At 40.8% G+C, this 18,925-nt stretch overlaps 1 protein-coding gene across 5 annotated transcripts in view; it reads left to right on the forward strand.

Annotated features, from left to right (window-relative positions):
* MDM1 (Mdm1 nuclear protein) overlaps positions 1-18,925 on the forward strand; it is a 47,911-nt gene that overhangs the window by 11,388 nt on the left and 17,598 nt on the right. For 2 of the 5 annotated variants that reach the window (XR_008233187.1, XM_052774705.1), the window contains exons 2-9: positions 53-736; positions 5,190-5,352; positions 6,423-6,528; positions 8,903-9,264; positions 9,713-9,847; positions 11,949-12,104; positions 14,145-14,278; positions 16,432-16,531. Coding sequence is in view for 4 of the 5 variants with exons in the window: in XM_052774705.1 (XP_052630665.1) it covers positions 5,197-5,352; positions 6,423-6,528; positions 8,903-9,264; positions 9,713-9,847; positions 11,949-12,104; positions 14,145-14,278; positions 16,432-16,531 (1,149 nt within the window). In the remaining variant the exon portion in view is untranslated. Of the gene's footprint in view, positions 1-52; positions 737-5,189; positions 5,353-5,808; positions 5,911-6,422; positions 6,529-8,902; positions 9,265-9,712; positions 9,848-11,948; positions 12,105-14,144; positions 14,279-16,431; positions 16,532-18,925 lie in introns of those variants that run through there. The other 3 variants (XM_052774707.1, XM_052774706.1, XM_052774708.1) reach the window with 3 other exon arrangements.

Raw genomic sequence — 18,925 nt, forward strand, 5'->3', positions numbered from 1 at the left:
CCTGAGAACTGCTGCTACTTCATAAAAATAATTCTGTGTGTCTCCACGACAGAAAACCATCACCATAAGCTGCTGCGGTGACCCAAGAAATGCATACTACAGAGGAATATGCAACTTCTTCTCCAGATGCCACCAAGTAAGGGAGAAAGGGGGTAACAAGCTGTCTGGAGCCAGCTACCCCTAGTGTCTACAGCAAATGAGTTCCTGTAATGAGGGGGAATATATGATCTATGCAAATGCCACTAATGGCTTTTCCTGCAGCTGGGTGCCAAAGCTGTTTCCCCTTTGATCATATTGTCCCCTTCCCAGTCTGTCTTCAACACTGTTACAGCTACTGGTGCAGTGTATTTCAAGCTATTAATAACATCTCTTTCAGTATTTGTACTATAAACCACAGCGGTTTTACATACATTTTTTTCAAAACATGACTTTATTGCATTATCATCTTTTTTATAGAGACCAGGTAAGATACAGATATCAGCAGAGATGACAGACATGGGCAAATTGCACTGATAGATCATTATTACCAGAGCAACCACAATTTTTAGATGTTCCTTTACCACAGTGTTGCCAGATGAACTGTGTCGACCTAGACATACAAAACCTGAACTTGTTTGAACATTTTCACTCTGTCCTACAGGGCCGTTGAAACAGACTTCTGTCTGTCCACCTCCTGGCAGACACTGCCAGGAGCTCCAGGGAAGAGGGAGAGCTGCTCACATTTGGATTCCAAAAGGTAAAGAACAATCTCCTTTGGACAGTATGGCTAATTCCCACTCCCTTAATGAGCCTTCCCTTCTAAACAGCTATGAGTCAGCCTCATGGAAGTGTGATTTCTTACTGATGTATGTATATAGCACCGATAGTGTGACAGCAGATTATTGTTACAGATGGCATGCAGAGCAAAGTAAGAAATGAGAAGAAAAATGACAAAAGTTTCATTTAACAGAAAGTTCAGCATGTCTCTTACAAAACTTTTTCTTAATACATCACAGTGAGTTTTGGCCGTCTAGCAGATGGCCCTCTACAGTGACTATTAGGCTCTTCGCCTTCCCTTTTGAAGTTGAACTGCATTACCTTGCCAACACAGCTGAGCCTGCCAACCCGAGCCGTGAGATACCCGAGGCCAAGCTCATGTTTCCATTGTTACGGTGCAGTTACCAATGCATCAGACCATCCTGGGATTACACACATCCTGCCAACAGGAGTTACTCCCCGAGGGGTTGTCATAACAGATTATTTATGCAAGCATTGCACAATTTTGCTACTGCAAGTGTGTAAATCTTACACACCTTCAAAAACAGAAAGGAGATTATTTCTACATTGTGAGCAGTCATGTAGACTGGTAATGACCGAGCATGTAGAGCTGCACAAATATCACAAAGTAACACCCTGTGCTTCCTACAGAAACAGAGATCACTACGGTTTATAGCTACAAGTTGGGTGTACGCTTCTTTGCTAAAGGATGAGCAGCTGTGGTTTCACTGTGCTCTCCAGGCAAACGTTAGATCAAAATTAGATCAAAATGACACATGCTCTCCTACTTTCCTTTTTCTTCTAATGTAAGAAATGAAGTTAGCCACTGTTGCCCTTGCATCAGCTACGAACATTTGAGAGACCTTGTTCTGCTTCTGAACCCAAATTCTACACTTTTTAAAAAATATCTTGTGCTTTTATAATCAAAATAAGCTCATGATTAGCAGATACCAAACTATGCTTAGGAATCTCCTATTATTCTCACTTTAGAGAGGGAGGAATGACAGAAAGGCTAAGGATGCTGATCTCAAAAGTGGTCTGATCTGAGACATTTTGGAGTTTCAAGATCACCCTGGGTTGCCATGGAGTCTGGCAGCCCTTGGTTATGGAAAGCTCTGCTGTACGTGTCTGGCTTTGGGTGGGTAAAAGATGATGTTCTCAAAGGCAGCAATCACTTTTGACAGGGTTTTGCCCTAAGAGATAGTGCACAATGCACAAAAAAGTGGATGGTGGGCTGAGAGTTGGACCTGTCTATCCACATTTCATGTTCATTTTATGACCTCTTTTACTGTTAGAAAGATGAACTACATAGGCTTCTCTGCAATTCAGAATGAAATTGTATCAGAGGGACAGACTAGTTTAAGATGATAACAGTTAATGCTTTTGCCAAGCTCAAGAACCACTACTGAGACATGAAGCCAGGATGAGACCCCACCTGCAGTACTGGGTTCAGCTCTGTGGCCCCCAGCATAAGAAGGACATGGACCTGTTGGAGCAGGTCCAGAGGAGGGCCATGAAGATGATCAGGGGGCTGGAGCACCTCTCCTGTGAGGACAGGCTGAGAGAGTTGGGGTTGTTCAGCCTGGAGAAGAGAAGGCTCTGGGGAGACCTTAGAGCAGCCTGCCAGTACCTAAAGGGGGCCTGCAAGAAAGATAGGGAGGGACTTTTTACAAGGGCATCTAGTGACAGGAGGAGGGGTAACGGTTTTAAACTGAAAGAGGGTAGATTTAGATTAGATGCAGGGAAGAAGTTCTTCACTGTGAGGGTGGTGAGGCACTGGAACAGGTTGCCCAGAGAGGTTGTGGCTGCCCCATCCCTGGCAGTGTTCAAGGCCAGGGTGGATGGGGCTTTCAGCAACCTGGTCTAGTGGAAGGTGTCCCTGCCCATGGCAGGGGGTTGGAACGAGATGATCTTTAAGGTCCCTTCTGACCCAAACCATTCTGTGATTCTATGATATCTTTGAATCCAGACCCCTGTAAACAACAAAACACTGCCCTTTAATGACTGCTGGATCAGCTCTGTCACTTAAAAAAGGGATTGAAACGAGTACTAAAATTAAAGTAGTTTTAACGTGGCAGTTTCTAAATGAGTTGTAAAATAAGCTGGGACAAGTTTGCATGAGAAACATTTGCTATTAAGAGTAAAAGCACGGGACTTGAGCCAGGCCAGCTGTGCTACTGCTCCTCCTTTGCTCCTGTACCAGTAGGTGCCAGAGGCTACAGACTCTGGAAGTAGAAAGCATGTTTCATTGCTCTCATTTCATTCCCTCAGGCTGACACATGGAGTGGAGTTGACAGGCTCCACAGCAAGCTGTGTCTAGCCTTCTTTGGCTGGAGGGAGGATTGCCGATACATTGTGCTTTGAGTTTTGGCAGGAGAGACCATCAATGTTAAAGCAAATGAAAGAAAGATACTTTAGGTTACCAACTCTTTAAGGCAGGGCTGCCTGTGGTATACAAGTTTACAAGCAGCGTGAGAAACGGGTCATAAAAAGGTCCCCATTTAGATAGATGTAATAGACAGTTAGCTATTCACAGGCTGATGTCCAAGTGAAAGGTGCTCAGGGAAAATCTAGCTTAATCAAGCACTTGAAGTCAGGACTCAAGAGGGCTGGGGTCAAGAGACAGAGAAGGTCAAAGATAAGGGTCTGGATATGCAGCAAGATGTAGCAAAGCTAACAGGCAAACAAACGATATGAAAAGAAAAATATATGGGTCACAAATTATCCATTTGAAATTATATGTATAAAAAATTAAAAGAATTTTCATATGTGGTTTTGCAAGAGAAACCACATCTGTTGATTCATTTGAAGAACAGCAACAAGAAGATCTAAATCTGGAGTAGGTATCAGTAAGGCAAAATAAAACACTATTATTTGCTTTATAGGAAATAAAGGAGGAAGATGGTCAACCTCTCAAGTGTTATAGAAATGTGAAGTGACTTGAACTCAAAACTACTTAAATGTGTTATGTAGCAACACAAGCTTTAAATGCTTATTTTTATAAACAATGGGATCCAATAAATAATACAGACTAGTTACTGAGGGATGCACATTTACATCAGTCCCAGCTAGTTTATTTCCAGAAAACTGGAAACAATCTTTTCCTTCTTTTCAGGACCATGAGTTTGTGAATGCACTGTAACTTTTTCCACACATGGATCCATTTTTATGATTTCATTATTTATTCAGCACTCATATGAAAATATTCTTACCAGCCTAAGCATTTTAGCATTCTTACATCATATTACCTTGAATAACTGTGTGTTCAGTAATGTATATACATTGAACTTGAAGTAGCTAGTATACATCAGCAGTGATAAAGAGCATGAGGTAAAGATCCTAGTAGCTCAGTGGTTGACATATTTACTAAAGTGCTTCCTCCACATCAGGTATTCCTATCTCTTAGCTATAAGGAGAAGATTTAAAATGCAATTTAAATCAATCGGTGCATACGGAGGAATGTGAATTCCATTGTTTCAGGATAATTTATTTTGCTTCATCTTAAAAAAAGGGAAAGACATTGTAAGTAATATAATATCCTGAATTTCAGGATGGTGTGGTGTCATGTTATGTTTCTGCAGTAGAGAATCAAACCCATCTCTGAATCCAGACAGCCCCAAACCATCTCTAAATGCGTTATTATAGTTTGGTTAATTGGAAAACACCCTAAAAACATACTGAAATTATGTTTGGCCTGGTTTCCATACATATCAAAGAGGAGAGATTCCTGGCAGACCTGGAATCTGTATTTTGTACAAGGAGTTTGCCAGCTGGCTTTTCACATTCTGTAACAAGTTCATGCATTACTTTAGAAAATTTGCGGAACTAGACCTGGTTGAATGTTATGAAATAAACCACTGTAATAACAAAACAAACTATCTGGTGGACCTAGCAGTTTCAAGTGTAATCAGCAAGCAAATTATAACAAAATTATTGTCTTGATCTCGAAATTTATTAATAAAGATGTGTGAAACTTGGAAACATTATCGATGCAGCACATTCATTCCTTTTCTTCCCCCACTGTTTACATCGCAGAACATTTTACTTTGCTCGCAAGCCTTTCGTTACAGATTGGTGCTCTCTCCTTCCTCGCGTCGACGGTAAAAAAATCGTTGCTCTCCTTTTATACAGGGTCCAACTGGGCCTAAACTCTGCTTAAGTCAGTGGGACTGGCACCAAATCATTCCTCCCATGTCTGGCAGGGTGCTTTGCAGGCAGAGGTGACAAAGCCCTTGCTCAAGAAGCTTACGCTGCGTTAGAGGCCATCAGAGACCAGCAACAGGCCCTACGAAGAAGAAAGACAGGGAGGGTCAGCAGCCACGGGCGGAGGGAGCTCAAAAAGATTGCCCGAGCCGTTTATTTTGTTTCGTGCATCTATCTTACCCCCTTTATTTTTTTACCACCCTCTCAATTATTTTTAGTTTGCTACGAAGAGTCAGGATGGAGATTAGCAGCGGGAAGGCAGTCAAAAAAGCGAGCCCCAAGGGAAGGTCTGAACCAGAAGGTGGATTACGGCCTCCCGAGGGTGCGGCGAGGTCGGGTGAGGTGGCAAAGGAGGATGGGCAGCTGGCACGCCATCGCACAGGCTCCAGAAAGGTAAGGGAGCTTATTTTTCCTTTCTGTAAACTCTTATTTTTGTACCAACACAATGCTGCGAGCGTGGGCGTGTAATTTTTTTTTTTTTTTAACCAGGCGTCCAGTAATTCCCCCGGCCTTGCCCTGCCTTAGCGCCAAGCGCCCGACGCTACTGACTGACACGCCGGTAGGCGCGCACGCCTCCCCGTCCTCCTTCCCCAGATACGCTGCACCGGCGATATGGCGCCGTTCTCCTGCCACAGGCAGGGGGAAAGGCTTCTACTGTGGAGAACACGGCGGCCGCCCCCCGCCAACATGGCCCCCGCGGGCAGCGCCGTGAGGTGAGGCGGCAACCACCCCCCGCCAACATGGCCCCCGCGGGCAGCGCCGTGAGGGGAAAGAGCGGACCGCCGCCCGCCGTGCTGCCCGCCGTGCTCCCCGCCCCCGCCGGGCGGCCACTGCGCAGGCGCCCGGGGAGGCGAGGCGAGGCGGGACGGGCCGGCGGCTTCGCCAGGGGAACGGCGGTGTTGACGGCCGCGGCCCGGCAGCCCGCGCTCCGCCATGCCCGTGCGCTTCAGGGTGAGGCGGTGGGGGCCGCCCGGGCAGCGGCCGTGGCGGCGGTGTGCGGGTGTGGGGGTGTGGAGGGGCACCGGGCCGGGGGGGGGGGGGGCGGCGGGCCCGGCGGGCCCCCGCAGCCGGCAGAAGGAGGGGGTGCAGCCGTTTCTGGGGTGCCGCCGGTAAAGCGGGAGACCCTTGTGCTGAGGAGCGGTGGTGAATAAAAAGCGAAAGAGTTCAGTCGTGTGGGTGGCGGAGGGTTCAGGCTGTGTTTGTTCTGAAGCTTTATTCGCTTGAAGATACGAGTCAGTTTTAGGCATACCTGTTGGTGCATGAAATTACTCCACGCTTGTTCTGCAGAGCGATCAAGTAGTTTTTGCTCTTCGATGGGGGTGGGTTTGGAAGGTGCAGAGCAACCCGCCGGCTTAGCTGAATCCTGCAGCGGCCTTGTTGGTGTTTCTCCCCTCCGAGATCTGTTACCACCAGAAGCAGGACGTGCACCCCTCACTTGACAGACACCTCTCTGTTTGCTGCAGGGTCTGAGTGAATATAAGAGAAACTTCAGATGGAAAACCCCAGAGTTTTGTAGCCCATCCCAACAGCAGAAATCCTTGTGGGCAGGACTTCGGTCGGATCAGTTCGGTAAGCGCCCCTGAAAGCTGCACCCCCAATTGCAAACCCCGGCGCTGTCCAAGCCGGCTCTGGTAAGGATGAGCCTGGCCTGCAGGAGGCCTAGAGAGGTTTGCTGTGATTGAGTGCACGGCCACAGTGAGCTGGTAGCGTTTGCGGTTTGTGCACTTTAGTTAAAAGCATATTCCTGGTCATCATTTAAGAATATGTTTTTGAATGCCATATTCTTTGTGGCTGCACTGAAACTTGCTTTTCACCTTCGTGCTATTTATATAAAACCTGAAAAATACATGGTTTCTGACATACAGTGTAAGCTGAGTCTCAAACATGAACCACAGGTGCAGTGTTAACCCATACAGGGTGTGTAGAAGGAGGCATTGGCTTACCTGTGGTGCATGGAAACACCAAGTAAAATTCCGTATCTAATAGGAGACTAACTTGGGGCAAAGTCTGATACAAAGTGAAATTGTTATGAAGACTAACAGGGACAGCTAACTGAAAAAAAAAAACCCCATGAGCCCATGAGCATTAAACGGAAAAACTCGTGATGCTGTCGTCTAGGAGTTAGGGGTTGTAGACTTTATCATGGCAGGAAAATGTGGGGTTGGGAAGTAGAAGACAAAGCAAATAGCATCTGGATTGAAAGGCCCATAGGGAGTTGAGGAATAGGAGTAAGCTGGAGAGTGATGACAACTGCAGTGCTTTGAAAAGGAGCAGTAAAAAATAGTAATTATTGTAGTGGCACAAGACAGATTAACAAAGTTGTGCAATTCAGTGCAACTGTGCTTTGCAGTCCGTGTAATTAGAGTCCAATATATTCATTCCTACAGTATGATAAGTGTTCTAAATTATAGCGTAGTAATTAAGAACTGACCACTGGGAGTAGGGTTTGTTTTTCGTCGAAATGCTAGACATTTTATTAAATAATTCAATCATGCTGAAGTTTGTGTGTTACATATATTACTGCTTTCTTCCATTACTGCAAAATATATATTTCTTTAATCTTGCTTTCCCTAGCACGTGGCTCTGTGTATGGGTACCTGTGTTGAAAAGTATAACTTCCACGAATTCTGAAACACCCGAACATCCACACACATTAACTTAATTTTAAAATTGCAATCCATGCCTCTTTTAAGTCAAACAAAACTGCAAATTTTACAAGACTTGCAATAAAGTCATAAGTTAGCAATACAGCAGTTTTTCCTCCTCCTCATGTTGTAGCAGTGTTTTTGTGCATCCTTGGTATAGTTTTCCTACACCTTTGTGTTCATTTTCACTCCCACCTCTTTTCTGGTTATTTAACCATCTACATCTTCAAATGTTGCTCTTGACACCTCATAGGACTTGCAGGTTGTTATTGATAATTCACTTCTGGTTTTTCCTGTTGAAACACATAGTTGGTAGTTTTAAGAATGACTTGGAACATCACCACAGTTAACAGCTGCAGGTGCTCTGCATTCCTTCCTGCTACTTTTCCAGTGTTTTTCCACTGAAGTTGTTTCCTACCACGTGTATGTGTAGTCAGACATCCAGACATTCTGTATATCTTTCACTGTTGGTTGTTCTCTCTTTCTACATTGATTTTTAATGAGATAGGAGTTTCTCTCTCTCCTAGAAAGTGTTTTTTTCAGCCAGTTAGGGGCCTTCACTTATTTTTCCGTCACAGTTGAGCACTTTGCAGTTGGATTATGATTTCCTGCTTTAAATGTGTTCAGTCATTCAATCCTCCTCTTAAAATAGTGGGGTAGTTTTATTTTCATCTGCACATGTAAAGGCCAGCAATTCTTTAAAATAACTTGATACCTGGTTTTGTTACATAGTCTTTTTACAATTTTGGAAATGTTTTTTTGTTTACTGTAAAAAGTCACCAGCTATATGAGATGGTTTTAAATCACAGTTGTATTAGATGGATAGGAATCTGTCAGTGTCCTGTCACAATCGCTGAGAACCTGTTCAGCAAGGTGTATTGTGCATGTGTAATGAGAAGTGTTTGTGGCATACTTTATCACTGCAGGTTGGTTATTCTGTATCTCTGTGAACCACATTCTTTTCACTGGCTGTGTTAATTTTGTTGTTGTTGTTCAGCTCCCAGAATCAACTTGCAGAAGATTGTCCTGTGGCCATATTTGCTTTATAGGGTTTTATCCAACATGGTCCTGGAGCACCATGTTCCTGTCTCTAGTGGAAAGGAAAGGCATTCACAGACGGGAAAGAAGACAGAATTTCACAGCCGTGCCCATAATTCATAGGCTGTCATTGCTCAAAGATACTAAAATAGTTTTTTCTAATAATCGGTTGTATGATAAACTTTTAGTTCAGTCTGGTAATAGAGTCATATTATGTCTTCAGTAGAATGTTTTTGTTAAACCTAATATGTCTTTTTCAGGAATCACGAGAGAACCAAACTTCATTTCCAAGAGAAGGGTACCTTACCATAATCCACAGATTTCAAAGTCCTTTGAATGGACAGCAGATTGTGATTTGAATGACCCACTTGAAACTGAAGTTATTAGAACTGCAGAGTTGCACACAGACCACAACAACAATGATGTGAATCAGGAAAAAATTGAAACGCCAGAAGGACCCAGACTCCCCCGAGAAGTTCGGTCACATTCAGTAGACTCTAGAGGTGAAACAGCCCTTGCCCTTGCAGAAAACAACATGAAGAGATCACCCTCTGCAGCTTCAGCAAATCAAAATGAAGCACTTTCATCTCCAAAAAAGGAATTAGAAAAAATGGGTAATGGGGTAAGGGAAGATTTTTTTTTTTTTTTAATTGACCAGTATAAAAATTACTAATCTGATACTTACGGTGATTTAATGCACATACACCAGCCTCTGTTGTCTAACTCTCTCCTTAGTTCTGTGTTTTGATATTCTACGTTGTAGCTTCTCTGTTGGGAGAACAGTACTTTTGAGACCAGATTTTGGTTCCACTTAGGTCAATAGGAAATGCCCTTCATGTGCCATCACTATTGATTTCAGTTAAACAAGGCTTTAGCCAATAATATATAGACTTTTTGGGGTTGTTCGCTGAATGAACATAGTGAGAAAATGTACTTTGCGTTCATTTAATTCATACAACCAAAACCCAAACCATTGGTTTGAAGGTGTGCATTGAAAGATACCTGACTTGCAAAACATTGTAGGAAAGGGAACAACTGGTGTTATTTTTTTTCTTTTTTCATGTTGTCAGCTTCCCAGAGTCCTTCAGAGGAAAGCAGGCATGAATATTTCACATTTAAATACTTTTCCCAGAAATTCTGAATATCAAAGCCAATTTGTTTGGAAGAGTCCTCATGAAAAGTCACCAATACTTGCAGCTGAACAGGTAACTTTAAAGAATCCAGAAAGTAAATGAATACTTTCTTTTATGTATCAGCAAAGTTGCTTACTTTCCAAGATTTCCTTTCTTCCTCTTTTGGCAGGGGAATGACAAACTTGAATGTTGTTACATGATTTATTATTTTTTTCTCTCAATATACAGAAGTGCAGTATAATTAGAGTTGTTTCCCTGTGATTCTTTATTGTAGTCAGGTCTAATTACTCATTCTCCTTATCCCTGGTTGTATTCTGTCCTTTCTAACAGGACCATTTTTTTCTGTTTGCATTAAGTTACCTTAGGAGCCCTAAGATCCTACTCAATGTTACCCTTCATTTTTATAATTTTTATGTTATCTAGCATATAGCTAATCAACAGAGGAATGGTCAGGTGTTCTGTATTTTAACAACATGTCTGGCCACTGAAATCATTCAGGTTTCATTATTTATTCTCATGGTCTTTTATGGGTTACCACAGTTTCTTATTCTCAGTCTCCATCTTTGTGCATATATACTTCCAAGCTCTAAAGTGCACCTCTGTAGTGTTTTTTTCTTTCATGAGAACTGTTTATATTTAAAAATGGAATGTTCTGATTTTAAGATACTCTTGTGGCGTTTTAATACATCTCATGAGTTTTGGGACTTTGTAGGATTGGAAATGCTGCTATTTCTAATCAGACCACAGAGTAACTCTGATTGTGAGACTGCTTTGTGTTTTCAATTCATTGTTACTGGGATCAGGACTTCAGAGACTCAGTCCATCTTTTGGTCATTTTACAGTATAAAATAGGCACTTTGCTTTTATTTTATCTTCTGTTTCTTCACTAGGAGCATATACATTAATGGGATTACTGCAGATGGTGAGCGCTCTGTTTTTACCCACAGATAGCAGATTTGTTCAGTAACAGCTTTCAGAGGCAATAAATGTTGATAACCAGGATCGATCACTGTCCTGTCTTTTTCTGCTGGAATGCCAAGCAGGTCGACTTACTGTGAGATACCTGTTTCCCAGCAGTCCCTTATCCAAGGAAAACTCACTGAAATGCATGACAACAGTATAGAAGTCAAAGGACCATTTGAGGAAGAGGCAGATCACAGAAAGTCACCTTACAGAAAGTTTCGTTGAGAATTCCATTTGATTCTATTAGAAATCAGTTTGATAATTTAATTACTGATGCTTTTGAACATTGTGCTATTTCAGAAGAAAGACTGAAATCTAAAACCTTTTTTTCACAACTTATACAGAATAAGAAGCTGTAAGAATAAGTCTATAGGCACTATAAATCCTTAGATAAATAGAACTTAGAGACAATCTAAATATGTATAAATGTTTGCAGGTTCTAAACTTAAGATTAGAATTTCATGATAAAAGTTATACATATTAACAAACTGATATTCTCTTGATTGCTATTGATATAATGGAGAATATACCTAACACTGAATACTGATAATACCTTTCCCTTGAAGAGGTTCTGTGAAAATATCAGTTATCCAAGTTAGGTTATAAGTCAGACCTAAACTCTCTTAGCAAAGCTGGGGAAAATGTATGCTTGTGACATAGGACATGGTCTTTTAATTCAGCACCCCATGAGGAGATGATACCTGACTGCGTATTAGGCAAATTCTCTACGTTGGTTTATAATACAGTATTGACTGAAAAATAGTGGATAGCTCAAATTACGCAAGCCCTAAGCTTCCAGTTCTAAAACACAGAACAGTTGTCTGTTACTTGTGGACTAGGCATGTACTGAGGACTCATAGGGAAGTTTAATAGCATACGTTTTAAAAAATAGGATCCTACATACAACTCTGAAGGTGAACTGTCTTCCCAAATAAACAAAATCTCTGTTAGTGAACTTCAGTAAGAACAGTGTTTGACCACAGGTTTAACTGCGTCTGACTTGGTTGCTTTTAAATGTATTTTTATCAATTAAGTATCTCTTTAATTTGTCATGGAAGTTAATTAGTCTGCACTTGCTGTATTTGTACATGTGACCGTCTCTGCTCTTGTGTGAGCGTATTTGCATGAAGTGGTTAAGTGATTTTGAAAATTTAGCCTTAAGGTAAGCAAATCACACTTTTTTGTTGTTGTTGTTTTCTTTCCCCCCCAGGTTATTAGCAACACAAGTAAATCCATACCTCCATTTAAATCTCCTGCAATTACTTCTGAAACTGCACATGAGAGAAATTTCAAAGGGTCTCCTCCTGTTAAGGGTCCACAAGAAAGAGGTGGTTCAGAAGAGAAAGAATTTCCAGTTTGTGAACAAGTAAAGCCCTAAAAGAAAGGCATTAGTATACTTATATAATTTTGATTGTTGTTTTCTATAATGCAGGGGTGGGTTTATTTTGAAATTTTTTAGTTTAGTTTTAGAGCTGTTGCTAATGACACTGGACTCAGTAGTGGTTTTGCTATAAAAGACTTAAAATAACACTGTACAGCTCTGCTCTTACGCGTTTCTGTAGTGGGTTCTGTAGTTTCTGTAGTGCATTTGTTCAGTTTACAATGACATTTTAAGTGTGTTTTTCCTGTCACCTTAATTTATGAGTTTTCAAGTGTGGGTTTTTTTTTTTTTTTTTTTTTTTTTTAGTTGAAACCTTGTTTCTGGTTGTTAGGATAGTTTCTGAAATCTAGATCTTTGATTTATACTCTCATTGGTACCAGTGTAGTCTCTTGGTATGCAGGAGGGCTGGATGAGAGGTCTGGAACTTTTTGGATCTCATAAATCAGACATAGTGTACATAGTGTGAATTAAAAAATATATTTTGATGTATGGAAGATGCCACAGTTAGAACTGATTTTCAGCCAATAGTTGTAATTTGAAGAAACATGGAGGAAAGGTTACAATTCATTTCCCTTTGCCTTGATAAGTTGAAAGGTGAGTAATTGTGTTTAGGAGAGGGCTATAACAGGACATTGTGTAGTCTGCGTAGGCTCTGTTACTCAGTTCAAAACATTAAAATGTCTTTTATGAAAGTAATTTGGCTGTCTGAGGCCTTGCATTTCCTTGTCTTGCTCTGGCTATGGCCATTCTACCAAATACATTTAATGAAAAGAAATTGTTTCAGGTTGAGACCTTTTAAAAATAGGTGAGAGCAATTTAGGCTGCATGACAGCTAACCTGTTTTGCAAGGTGGACATGTGAATGTCTATTTTTGTAGCAAGCTGCCAAGTGTAGTGTTGTCTAAATTCCTGCAGGTTAGCTAATCATCCTTCAGGTAGAAGGGCCATGTATGAGTCTCTTCAGTATCCATCTCTCTTCCTTGATCAACAGAAAGAGCCATTATCAGACAACATGTTCACTAAGACCATTACTGAGAAAAATGCATACTTAACATGGAGTGCCTGTGGCTCAGTTTAAGCCATTGGTACATTGGAGGTTCTTAAAGATGATTGTTGGCTTGGAGGCTTTATCATTTAAAACTCAGACCTGCCCAGTGCTTTAAATCTGGGAGTGAGGAATTTTATGTCCCCTTTTGCCTCTTCTAGCAGATGTGAGGAAAGCTCGAAAGGCATGGGAAGCATTTCTTTGTTTTTAACACTGGCAATTCAGGTTATATTTTCCCAAGAGAGCTAATAAAGTAAAGGAAGAGAAGACATGAGAAGGGAATTTTGGTGAAAGCGTCTGAAACACTTTTTGTTTATACCAATATATCTTCTTCGATGAATATCTTGAAAAAGTTTTGGGGGATTTTGGTGGGCTTTTTGGTTTTTTTGCTTTCCTTTTTTTTTTTCTTGAATTTGAACAATATCTGTAAAGATCTCTAGCAGAATCAGAAATCATGCATGAGATTTCCAAGAGGATAAAACAAGCATGAAAAAAAATACCTTTAATGTGAAAACTGAACAAGTCAATCTGACCCGTTATAAATCAGAATGGCAGCAAATTAAAAATTTGCCTTTTGGTTTATTATAAATTGGTTTATATTGCTTGACTATAAAGCTAAGAGTTTTTGGTTTTTCATTTATTACAAATCCCAGAAATATACATGTTAAGTCTTACACAACTCGGGTTAGAATGCGCAGGTATCGTATTATTTTATTTCTGTTTCATGTTAAATTCATTTTGTAAAGCGTACAAAATGGATCAACTAACTAAATGGATGTTGCACTCAGAATCTTAGCTTTGGCATTTTGCTAGTTTATTTTTGTATTAACAAAGGAATGTAATATTCTTGTTTGTATTAAATATGCAAAACAGCTAACACTATAATAAATGAACTTTTTGCAAAAGCTTGATGTCAAAAGGAATATGAGGGTTTTCAGATTGTTAGCTAATGTGGTATTTTTAAAATTATCTTTGCCTTAGAGTAAGAGGGAAGAACCGTTTCAAAAGCCAGCAGAAGATGCAGCAAAACAAGGGAAATCAGAACAGAAACATCCTAAACAAAAAAATAAGCAACATATCAGTCCAAAGCCCCTCTCTTTACATACAAGTCGTGGGTATGTATGAAATAGGAAAACCTAGCCTAGTGAATAGGTGTACAGCAGCCTAGTATTTAGACCGATGGACGATGGACCTTTAACCATGCCGTGCTACAGTTGCAGGGCAGATGCCCCCTTGCAGTGCTGGGATTGAACTTCCTCTGGGTACATCTAAACCTGGTGTTAATTTCCATCCCCTTCCCTGGGCAGAGGAAGTGGAAGCTTTGTAACCACACTTGTTCTGTTGAACCTTCTGATGCAATATTATTATTATTAATAAATTCAACATGAATGAAATTTAATTGGTGCAGTGCTGCTACTAGACTTTCAGTGAGTGTTTTGGAAGTTGTAGTCACCTTTCAAACTGCTCTCCTGTGCTTGCTCCACTCCTTAAAACTGTGATGATTGTAACTGATGTCTGCTTTTTCTAGTCTGTACCACCTTCTGTCCCAGAGTAACAAAAGCAAACACATGAGGTAAAGGGAAGTAAAGAAATCTGTCCCATTTAGGGTAACCTGACAAGCATGGAAACAAAATGAAATTGTATGTTACTGAGTGCTATCAAAGGACCTTTTTCTTCTGCCACATACCTACATTGCAGGAACTGAACTCCTGTTTCCATTTTCTACACATCTGAGATACGCCAAGAGAAAGAAAAACCCAGAATGGGTGTAGGTTTTAAAATGCATAAATTAATCCATCTCTGCTGTCTTTGTGCTTAATGTCCCAGTGATTGCTTTCATTCACATGACTTTCTGGCAGTGTTAAGGCATTAGATTAAAGATGGTAGAGGAGACTTAGCTAGGTCTAAATGCTGTTGGCTATTGGGAGATAATTACAAAATGATCACCCCAAATTCTATGAAGTAAAATTGCTTTATGAAAAGGTGAGTGGCTATAGTGTAGTTAAAACCTTTAACTCCGGTTTTCGTAGCTCTTTGACATAGTAGATTGTAGTCAATTTTGCAGTGAGTAGTGTGTAAAATTCTTCATCATTTGCTGTGATTTTTTCATTTAAGGACAAATTTCTGCCTCTTATATCTTCAGTGTGGTAGCACAAGACAAAAGTTTCCAAAGCAGTCACTGGGCAAATAGCTGTCAAAATGTGCAAGTTCTCAATATGCAGGCAGGACTGTCACTTTGTATGCAAGCTGCCTTGCATGGCCTGCTTTTGCAGCAGAATGACTGGGATCAAGGCACAGCAGTGATGTGTTTTTTGAGCTAATACATTAGTTTTGCAACCAAAACTGAAGGAATTCTGTCAGTTTCAAAGAAAGGGGCATATGGAAAGAAATTTTGAATATAAAAGGTTTTTTTACCTTGGTATTTTTCTTTCTACAAGGTGCATTTTGTTCTCTGACTTCAGGTTTTAGGATCTATTTCTGAAGAAGGACTGAAAAAGAGGGCTTTTTCACCCAGTGCTGTATATATTAAAATAAAGTTAGTAATGTTCTGAAGCAAGATTAAAGACAAAAACGTTTTTAGATTTAGGCTGATAAATCCACAGTTCAGTGCTTAAGGACTTGGAAGTATTTCTTATTGCCTGCTATAGGTTAGATGATGTTAATTTGTCTGTGTATGTATGTGTGTGGCAGAAGGCAAAATGAATCCATCTTTTCAAGTACTGAGGCCTTTTGAAGATCAAAGGCAGTAGGACATAAATAAATTATACTGACCGTTGTTCTGGTAGTCAGGCGTTTCTAGCCCCAGCAGTTCACCCCACCCATATGCAGAGCACCTTTAGAGTGGAATTCATAGAAAGAAACGTCTCGGACACATTAGTGCCAAACGAGGCATTTTTACTTAAATGCACCTTCATCAGTGGCATAAACCAAGATGCTTCACTTTGTGTTGAAGTAATTGAGGCTTATGTGTGTATTACGTTCTTCTGATTTGGCTCTCGGGGCAAAAGCTTCTGGTAGAAAGGTTGTGAGGAAAAAATACTTGAAGAGCTGCCAACTGTGAATGACCTTTTTTGTAGCTTTCCTAGTTGTGTTGGTATGGATGAGCTGTGTTTCAAAGCATGCGTTTTTTGCATTTCAGCCCTGGCATTTAAGTGCAAGTATACTTATGATTGTTGATAGAACTTTAAAAGTGCTCTTGAAGAGTATTCTGGATATCAAGCTTTATTCTTTCTGTCTTTTTTTCCTCTCCTCATTCTTGATTTCTTAGGAAGATGAACACTGAATATAGGTCAAAATTTTTGTCTCCAGCCCAGTATTTCTACAAAGATGGAGTTTGGTCTCGAATCAGGAGTAAAGTTCCCAACCAGGTGAGTATTCTTAAAAACCTGAAGCCTGAATATGCTTTGTATTTTGATTTTTTGTATGCAAAAAACTTTGACTTGTGGTGTTTATAAGATACAGTTTTCAGATTGTAATGCTAATGACTCAAGTTCCCAAAGGTGAGTATACAAAGCAAATTAGGTTCTGACAAGCCAGTATAATATGTAGTAAGAAAAAAAAAAAGAGACAGTGTGACTTAGAGAATATATTAATGTGATGTGCTGTCCTGGGGCTGGGAAATGAGGGGTTCAGATCACTTAAAGAATCACCCCCAATTGTATGAGCAATAAGAAAATGTTTTAATAGAAATTTATATGGAAGTGCAACCTCAGAGAATTTGATGGCAAGGTTCACTCTATTACTTAGTACATGGATAAAATGCACACAGGAAAATTAAGTTAGAATCAAACTAAACTTATGTATATAGGGACCAAAAATGTAATAGGGTAAAAGGGAATGTTACAAAGAATTAATTTCTTGTGATTTGTGCAAAGATCAGGAATGTGGGAAAGAGTAAGGGAGACCCTACCGTTGAGTCACAAGGTTCAGAGAAGACCCCCTTGCTTTCTAGATTCCTGTTGGAGCCTAGGTGTGGCTGGATTGACTCCTAGTCCCAGACTTAGTCAGTGGTTTATGTCTAAAGGGATTATAATAGCAGCCTAAAATTCATCCACATTTGAAAAAAATGACGACTGAAATAGTACACACACACATGCATAAAGGCACTAAGAGAGATACATAAGCAATTAGAAGAGGTATACCTGTTAAAAATTCCCCTCGAGTTCAGTGAAAATATTCACGTCGAATGCTTCAGCATCCTTCTCAATGGGTGAAGGGTTGAGCCTCAGGGAGTGGAGAGTATCAGCCCAGGTCCTGTTGGCTTTTGGCCACAGACCTCTGATCTTCGCCAGCTGAAGAGTTTGCGAGCTCTGAGAGGCGTCCCGCTCAGAGGGACGCTCAGATGCTGGTCACAGCCTGCTGCGGTCCAGGAGAGCTCAAAGGGCCTCACTTAGTGCCACTGCTTATAGGTTTGGGAGATGATTGACTTTTGTCATCAACAAATTGCTGGAATTCCAGCTGCGCTGGAAAATTCTGAGACTGAGAATAGCTTAAAACAGATACGGGATGCTCCAACATTGTCAGGGGAGGACTGTAATGTCTCAAGGTTGTTATGAGAGAGAACTGGCTGCAGGTTGTTATGAGAACTAGCTATCTCTACTGTCCCCCACCTCCGCCGTGTAGCAGGAGTCCATGAGATGCACAGCATACCTCCCTGTCTTAGCTGTGTAAGAGTTCCTGGCACAGTCAAGGGTCACTTAACTGCCTGACTCATTACACTTACGCTAAGGCTTAGCGAGCCTTCCCAAGTTCGTGAATCAGACTGGGGAGGGGGAAAGAAATGTACTGCCACACATGCAAAGTGAGGGGGGATCTTTGTTTCCCTTACAAATCGGCGTCATGCAGAACCGAGTCTCTTGGAGCAGATGATTGTAGCATTGATATTCAGTGCAGTTGTAACAAGCGTTAAGTTTTCAAAATGTAGAATTAGGTGATTCCAAGGGAATACAAGGAAAATGCCAATGTACATATCAGCCTAGGTCAGCTTGATAGTCAAGATCAGCTTATTAGCTTGCCATGCTGAATCCATTCAAAGTGGTCAGCTGAATTCAGTCGTACACAACACAAAATTAAGAATTTCTCTTGCAAGTTTCAGCCAATCTAAGTATTTTCATGTAGTTTATTCAGTAACTATGATCAGTATTGTACTGTATAGGAACCCGTTTGACAGAACTCTGAAAATGCTGAACAGCTTCAGGACTGTAGGATTTCTGAGCAGGATTATTGAGTATGGTTTCCTGAATTAGTCAAGTAAATCAAAACCTTTAGCGGTGTGCGAAGAAACTGCTAGAGCTAGTTCTGCAACTGTCAGATTTCACTGAAGTGACTTGGGTTTCTCCCAGCTGATAGAGGGAACCTTCACGAGACACTGTGTGTTGCTAAATGTGTGGCAAATACTTGGAAATGTGAGTTTCCTTATCAGTTGGGACCAAGCTGATGTGGAAGATAGAACTGGAGCAGGTGGCTCTAGGGTATTGGGCTTTGAGATTTTGGAAATAACATTCTCTGGGAATTGCTGGCGTAGTGTGGTAGCATTCAGTTTTATGTTTTCTCACTGGACTTGATCTAGCAAGTCATTTTATTTCTCTTTTTAGGCAAAAAGAAATCTATATTGAATATATATGAAATAATGAGAACTAGGTCTCAAAGTTTAAAGTATATTGTAGTTTGAGATAATTCATAATCAGATTTTGTGTATGCATGCATGACATCATCCGTTCTGTGAAAAGAGCCTCATGAGAATGTTAGAGGACTAAAACCAA

Source organism: Harpia harpyja, chromosome 23 (genome assembly GCF_026419915.1).
Source record: "Harpia harpyja isolate bHarHar1 chromosome 23, bHarHar1 primary haplotype, whole genome shotgun sequence".
NCBI classification, from domain to species: Eukaryota; Metazoa; Chordata; class Aves; order Accipitriformes; family Accipitridae; genus Harpia; species Harpia harpyja.